Here is a 7530-nt window from a genome sequence, read left to right on the forward strand (position 1 = left end):
GATCTGCGGAAATAAGATTCTTCTCGAACTTATCAGTCACAAGTAACCGTCATCTGACTTGGTGCAAGCCAATAAGTGCTCTTGATGGCCAGTTTTGCCGGACGTTTCTCGACTATTTAGAAAGAAACTTCCAGGACAAAAGACCACACGCTTGGCTCAGCGTGACAATGTGAGCAGCTTTCATCTTGCTCTACTCGCACAGTTGCGCTGATAATAAATCTAGCTACATGCAGCACCTCTACAAGTGTAAAGAGAAATTCTTGAGACGAGTATACACGGTCCGCGCGATCTTGCTCGGCCTACTGACGCTATTTCGCTCGATGGGGAAGAGCAGATTGAAGTGGCTGGTCTTATCTTGTCATGTGCTTCGGAAAGGTGCTTGTATGTTGATAATGTTCATACTGAAGATTCATTAACAGCGTCAGAGGATCTACACAAATTGCGGGATTTTCTACTGCATTCGAGTATCGAATAGGTGGTGCGAATAAGCTATTTTGTTCAGGATATTCAGGATTTTGCTCTTTATCCCTTCTCTACCCGCTGGAGTAGGCAAGAGGGGTGGCAGTTGACTAGACCACAGTCCACTTGATCGGTTGGAGCAATTAACAGGAATGTTTGCTTCCGTGTGCTTCAATCAAAGGACGTGGGTTACTGATTGGCCTTTTCTACCATTCATGCAAAGCAAGACACAACAAGTCGCACCCTATCAGGATTTTCATCGCGATTCTTTGTCCACCGCGATCCCGCGTTGTTGTGCCAAGTCGTCGAGATATATCTTCATTGGAACATCTAACGATCTAGACTTCAGCCCTGCGCCAACGGCGCTCTCGGCAACACAAGCGATCCCAACCATGAGGTGCGACTTTTCGGATGTAAAGTTAGCATGCGGCTGACGTTCAATGGCTTCCCTCAAAGCAAATCATACCAAGTCTACAGCTTGATCAACTCATTAGCGGTTGCCGATATGGCGCAGATGGGACAGGTCAGACGTTGTCTTCGAGGACAATCCTTTTTTCAAAACACCTGCTCTTCTACCGTCCTCTCAATTTGTATCATTAAGTATGCATATTGTATACATCTTTGGGGCTTTGCTCCTCGGTGTCAGTTTTGCACAGCGACCTAGCAATAATACAATATGCGATTACTATACCGTCAAATTGTATGGCGCCAATACAAGCGATACCCAGAATCAGTTGATGCAGGGAATCATAGCTCTAGCTTTCGGAGGCGGAGCAAACATTCCAAACGCAACAGATATCACCGGCGTGTTCAATCCAGGAACATATCAAGGCGTCCCTGTTGATCTGCGGCCATGGTTTGACGGCTCCAAAGCATCCACGAACCTCAACAATCAGCCTGTAGGGATTAATTGGCTGGACGGAGGAGGAGTTCAACCGCTGAACAATTTCTTGACGAGTGGAAGTCAGACTGCAATCCAATTTTCGACGAATACTACAAATCAATAGTAAGTGATACCTCAGCTTAGATTTCAGAATACATTTCCCGCTTATATAGACATTTTCATTATTTATAAAAAGTGAAGGTAGAACAGAATACCGCGGAATGCATTCTGACACCTCTCGACAAACTGGCAGCTGAGTTCCATATGCTAACTACTGTAACACAGTCGACTATTCTCACATTGGACCTTTGCCTTCTCTCGCCTCTTCGGCTGTACGCAACCTAAACCTCTGCCCGCGTTGCCTGGCGGCTTCCTCTCTCTTGCCTACGTCCATAAATTCATGGGTTTGAACTACACCGAAGTAGGACATTTCATAAACCAGTTGACAAAAGCCTCTGGCCATTTCGGGTTTTCGGACCAAGATGCTCTCACTCTGAACACACAAATGAACGCACAGTATAACGTGAGATGTGCACCGCCTGTCGACAATCCAAGACTAGGACCACAGCTGTGGAGTCTTTGCCAGAACGAAACATGCCCGCTAGCACAACCAAGTGCAGATTGCGCGCCCTATGTCGATATTCAACCGAGTGGTGTGTCAAGAGCCGTGTCCGGAACAGCTTCACCATCTGTATCACCTACAGCACCACCCACCTCCTCAGCAGCGACAACATCCGCTTCTGCCTCCACCACTACCTCATCCACATCCTCGTCACCTACAACCGCCGCCTCCTCGTCTCCCGCAACACTCTCCCCCGGCGGCATAGCAGGCGCAGCAATCGGCGGAGCGGCCGTCTTCCTCTTCTTCATAACCCTAATAATCTACCTCCTCCGGCGCCGCCGAAACGACAAACCAGCCCCAGAACACCTGCCGCCCACGACTCAATCCTACTACACTGCCAGCCAGCCCGATCATCACGCGAGTTATATGAGCGGCAACACAAGTCAGACTGCGCACGTCGAGCAGTGGGTTCAGGAGGCTCCTAGTGAGCCGCCTGCGGAGATGGAGGGGGGTGCTTGGACTTCGAGTCCGAAGACGGGGCATGTTAGTAGTAGTACTTATTTGAGTCCGGTGAGTCCTAGTAGGTATTGAGGTTTCGGTGGCTGAGAGTGGTAATGTGCTGCGTGAGGACGCTTCGGAGTGTATGGGGGATTAGGGTTAATGTTATTTATGGTATTGCCTATTTGGACTTTCGGTTGGCAGATGACTGCTGTTGGTAGCCTCTAGCTGAGCCCATTCGGACTATGTGTTGAAACATAAAGCCTTTTAATCACCGCCGATCTTTAGACAGGACTTTGACAGTTCTAGTATGTTAGATATTAGACGGATATACGACGTTGCATCACACTGATCGAGTATATATATCCTGTTTTGGCTGCCACTCATTTTGACTACTTAAAGACTAGGCACAAAATGCATAGGAATATTCGCACATCATTCAAAGGACTCATGCTTGACACTTTAGGACGGCTGTGTCCTCACTCGTAGTGTTGAACTTCTACGGCATTGAAATTTGACGTAGGGTTGAAATGCAACACCAACACATGATATTTGAGTGCCCAGTTTTCGACCGAATATATCAATCCGAAATTCTATGATTCAAATAATGGATTAGACAGTACGGTGTAGCACCAACTTTACAAGCCCTACATTTCGTCGATTTCAGCACGTCGCAACGTCAAAGCGAGAATGTTACATATTCATACCGATTAAGATGATGTCACGACGTTAGTTTTGAAGGTAGTATATGTATTGATTCTGCATACTTAGCTATGGTCCAAGTCGGCATGGATGCCTCTGGACGTCTCCTGTGGATATCTCTAGTTACTTATAGACAATAAATACAAGTCCGATCACCGTTATAAGGCGCATTCCCTCACAGCGCGACACGATACAACCCGTAAATATATATCCTCTTCCAACGAACAAAAAATCCTCCTCAATTTACAAAAGCTTGGTTCTCATACCCTCATACATACTCTCAGCCGTTGAGTTGCTTGGAGCATCTGAATTGTTCCTATCAAGTGCTTCACGCCACTGTATCTTCGTGTCAGTAAAGCCCTGCCACTCATCGTTAAACAAAAAGGGGTAACATGCCTTGAAAACAAAATTCAATATCAGAGCAATAATGAGAGCAAAGCTGACAATCATTGGACCAATAAGATTGTCAAAATCTTTGCCACTTCTTGCAACAATCATCTCTCGGCGGGTCCGATGCATATAGTAGCCCCATCCGGCGGCGAAAACAGAAACAACGAGATATGTGATACCCATAGCCAATCTCACACTATCATGTGAACCGGTGTTGGAAAGAACGATAGCAAAAGACCCGAGCAAGAAGCAGATGTGCTGCCACTTGAGATAAGTTCGTTCGTTGGCTAACCACACCTTCGGCTCCACCTTCAAGGGCCCAGAGTCCTTTATGAGCTGGGTTGGCTTGAGAACTCCCGGCGGCAATTGTACGGTCTTTTCTCGACGTGCCTGAGCATATCTCGACAATGAGAAGGACGGAAAGACTGATGAAAGAGTCCCATAGCCACCATTTCGATTGCTAGTTTCCCCCTCGTTGTCCTCAGTGGCAGCGTTTTGAGACTTTGACTTTCCGGTGAAGTTAGATCGTCGACCAGCACTGGCTTCAGCGGCCATACGCTCCTGCATGTATGATTTGGCCATTGGTGAACTAACAGCCGCCTTGTAACTTGCACTGGGTCTCGACGTACCCAAGAAGCTACCAACGACCTGTTCATCTGCGGCACGCCTGGCTTTCCTTTCCTCTTCTGCTTCGAAAGCCGCTTGTGGGTCTTTCCGAATATCAGTCTCAACTTCACTTAGCCAAAATGGCAGATTATTAACATTGTCTTCAAATAAAGTGGCCACTCCATGAACGAATTTGGAGAACCGAGGTGCTTTGTGAACGAGGTGAGAAGACATGAGATCATCAACCCATTGTGGATGCTTTTTGATCCCATCCTCTTTGACCTTGATTTCCAACAGAGCGTAAGGGAATTTCGACAATTCGCCTTGGTTGATATTAGAGAATGGATATTCCATAGCGCTATTATCAATATCCAGCCTGTGCCAATTATTGGGGGCCCGGCAGGGTCTGTTAGCGTCAATTGCGTCTTCTCGAATGAAAGCTAAACTAGTATCAATGGACATCCTGACTTTGTCATCCTGAGGTTTCTGAAAAGCTGTTCTTGTATAATTCGCGCGCAAGACTGGCTGTAGATCGTTGTCGAGAATAAACTTCTGAAGGCTGTCGACAGTATTTTTGAATTCCGCAACCTTCGCTTCAGGCTGCCCTTGACGCTCCATCTTTTGAATACTCTTCTCCATCTTGTACTCTCCTTTAATAAAAGCCTGAATGTATTTCTCCTTGATCGGAAATCTCCTCTCCTCGCTACTTCCGTTCTGATGAATAATTTTCTGCTCGATGACCAGTTCTGGACTCTCCTTCAACTGCCCCGCCCAACGGATTCTTATAGACGAGGCATCAACTTGGCGCTCCACCTTTTGGTTATAGAGGGCGAAATCGGGATTATCAAAGTACAATGAGTTGAGGGTGGGGTCGCCTTGGGAATCAAGGCCCTTGGATGATTGCTCGCTGTATACCAGGACTGGTAGCCGCCGAAGTATAAAAGTTCTCACTTCGAGTAGGTTCTCCATATGAATCCAGACTGAAATAGCGTTAGTTGGAATCTTGTATACGGCACCGAGGGTACGAACACTTATATGCAACATATCTCTCGCCGTTCTGTGTCTCTGACTGGGCGTCAGCAGAATTTATAGGTTCCGGAGCTTCGTCAAGTTGTTGTCGAACGACATAGTACATCATAGAGAGCTTGTTTAATAGAGGAGCGTAACCTTCCTCAGAGTTGAAGGCCCGTTTCGATAATCGCAGTTGTACCATCGGCCTAATCTTGTAGTGGTTTCCCCGTTTGCGATCGTGTTTTTTGACAATTTTGAGGAACCCCGTATAATTAATATTACTGTACTTCTTCAGTTCCTTCGTCTCGTTCGTAATCCCGTCGAGCTCCTCCTCGATCTCCTTGAATCTGCCAGCGGTTATATCACCCTTCTTCGCGCCATCCTCGGGAGCAAGGTCTCGTAGTTTTTCGCCCGTCTTCGCAGCTCGGTCTTCCAGCGCCTTGAAAGTTTCTGCTTGGAATGCAGCAACTTTCTCCAACTGCACGTTCAAAGTTTCGTCACAGAACTTATTCTCGTCGTCTTCGGTCCAGGTGGGGTCGTCTTCGTCCTCTCGTAACATGCCTTTCAGCTTCGCGTAGTCCATGTACTGATCTTCCCATGGCGGATAGACCGAATTTCGCAGCTTCTTTCCAAAACGCATTCTGATTGTCCTCGCTTTTTCTTGGGTAGCTGGGTTCGCAGGTCGCCGTTGCGAAAGTACGCGCAGGATAAAGCTTTGCCGATGCAAATATCAGCCCTTGAAGAGTGGGGATCACGAATTATCCGATGATGGAGGTCCAATGTCGAATGCAGGATTAAAATCTTGAGTTTTTGGAGTCTAGACAACGTTGGGCCAGGGCCCAGGAGCTTGTACTTTGTACCGCTTCACAAGTCCGCCCCACCATGTTTTGGCACGAGGAGAATGTCAGCTTCTCATTGGCCAATCCAGAAACAAGAAAATCCAGTGCTCTGATCGAATAGGAGTTCAAGCTAGACATCGCTTTGCATACTTCACTCGAAAACAATATCGAACTCATAGAAGATCTTTTATATTTCACTCAGGCTCTCAAGGTGGCTCATTGGTTTAATTCATTGATAAAACTACGTCAACCAGTTGTAGAAATGCGCAATGCAAAAATGTATCAACAAGCATCTCTTTTCAACCCTATATATCTACATCTGAGCCACAGCCGACAAGAACGCATCTTGGAGGCCACTGTCTGGTAATTACAATCCAACGCTCAATGATGCCGACGCCAAGCACACCGGTACCCCAAAAAAGTAGAAAGGGCATTATATCATACATGCTTCAACACTCAGCAATCATCCTCATATTCGATGCCCTGCTTCAATTGCCAAATTGCAGATTTGGCCCGCTCTCTCACGTTCAATTCCGGGTCGTGTTGCAACATCTCCAGTTTTTCCAAGAAGCCGAGGCTCTTCAATTCCTTCGCTCGCTGACAACATGCCTGGGTATCATTTGCGTCGTCCATCCACGTGAGATTGGTGATCAGCCAGCAAAGTGCTAAGCGTACTTCAATACTAGAATGATTGAATTGTGGAACCAGAAGCTTGAGCAGCTCGGTTTGCGCGATGACCAACTGTCGATGGCGCGGAACACTGGCTGCCATATGGACAAGAATGTACCCTACCGCTGCAATAATCTCGGACTGAGGGGGAACAACTATTCTCTCCGTCGGTGCGCCACGTCTATTTGATGGGTGGATGATCTTCGACTTAAGCTTGGAGGCTAGAATTTCAAAAACTCTATCTTGACCAAGTGCGAGGAAAAGGAAATCAATCATCTCAGTAGTTGCTTTATTGCCGCCAGCGCCAGCTCCTCCAATGAGATTTCTGATAAAATCAAGTCCTTGTTCTTGTACGGCAATATCATCTTTCCTAGCCTTGCTGACCGGGTTTGTCTCGGCTTCCCGTAATGCTGCAAGACGCAACTCAGCTTGCTTAATCGATTTGCTTCGGCTGCTACTAGGCCTGGAATTATTGGAACGGCCGAAGGATGTACCCATGCCAGAAGCAAGGCTGTCTTCGAACTGATCCACTTCCATGTCTTCGTCCATATCATCATCCAAGCTCGAACCTTCCCCAGCTTCACCACCAGTCCTTGATGAAAGGAGAGCTTCATCTTCAGTATCATCACAAATGAGCTGTACCAGCCATCCTTGACCGAGTTCTTCTAAGCATATCTTCTTCAGGTCGTTGCTGACTGAGTGTACATAGTGTTTCAGAGCCCAAAGAGCATTCAATCTCAGTTTGGCATTCGTCGAATGTACGTGCAAGCACAAAATTTTGAGAACCCCCGCTTCTCCTATCTCCTAATCAAGAAGTCAGTATTGATCAAAAATCAATATGATTTACTTACATCACGCATAGGACTGACATCGGTCACGAGGTTGCATACGGTCGCTGTGGCCGCAATTTG

At 46.9% G+C, this 7530-nt stretch overlaps 3 protein-coding genes across 3 annotated transcripts in view; 1 reads left to right on the forward strand and 2 right to left on the reverse strand.

The window, feature by feature from the left end:
- Window positions 1–1061: 1061 nt before the first annotated feature.
- GLAREA_03044 (uncharacterized protein) lies at window positions 1062–2495 on the forward strand (the record flags this gene model as incomplete). Its single annotated transcript, XM_008088129.1, has 2 exons — window positions 1062–1465; window positions 1628–2495. The coding sequence occupies 2 exons, from the start codon at window positions 1062–1064 to the stop codon at window positions 2493–2495; spliced, it is 1272 nt and encodes a 423-aa protein (XP_008086320.1).
- An 852-nt stretch (window positions 2496–3347) lies between these two features.
- Window positions 3348–5751, reverse strand: GLAREA_03045 (uncharacterized protein; the record flags this gene model as incomplete). The annotated part of the gene is made up of 2 exons (XM_008088130.1): window positions 3348–5080; window positions 5130–5751. 2 exons carry the CDS (start codon window positions 5749–5751, stop codon window positions 3348–3350), a joined length of 2355 nt encoding a protein of 784 aa, XP_008086321.1.
- A 655-nt stretch (window positions 5752–6406) lies between these two features.
- GLAREA_03046 (ARM repeat-containing protein) overlaps window positions 6407–7530 on the reverse strand; it is a gene marked incomplete at both ends in the record, with an annotated part of 4686 nt that continues 3562 nt past the window's right edge. The window contains 2 exons of the mRNA XM_008088131.1: window positions 6407–7423; window positions 7471–7514. Coding sequence (XP_008086322.1) covers window positions 6407–7423; window positions 7471–7514 — 1061 coding nt within the window. The remainder of the gene's footprint in view (window positions 7424–7470; window positions 7515–7530) is intronic.

Source organism: Glarea lozoyensis, assembly GCF_000409485.1.
Source record: "Glarea lozoyensis ATCC 20868 chromosome Unknown GLAREA6, whole genome shotgun sequence".
Classification (NCBI taxonomy): Eukaryota; Fungi; Ascomycota; class Leotiomycetes; order Helotiales; family Helotiaceae; genus Glarea; species Glarea lozoyensis.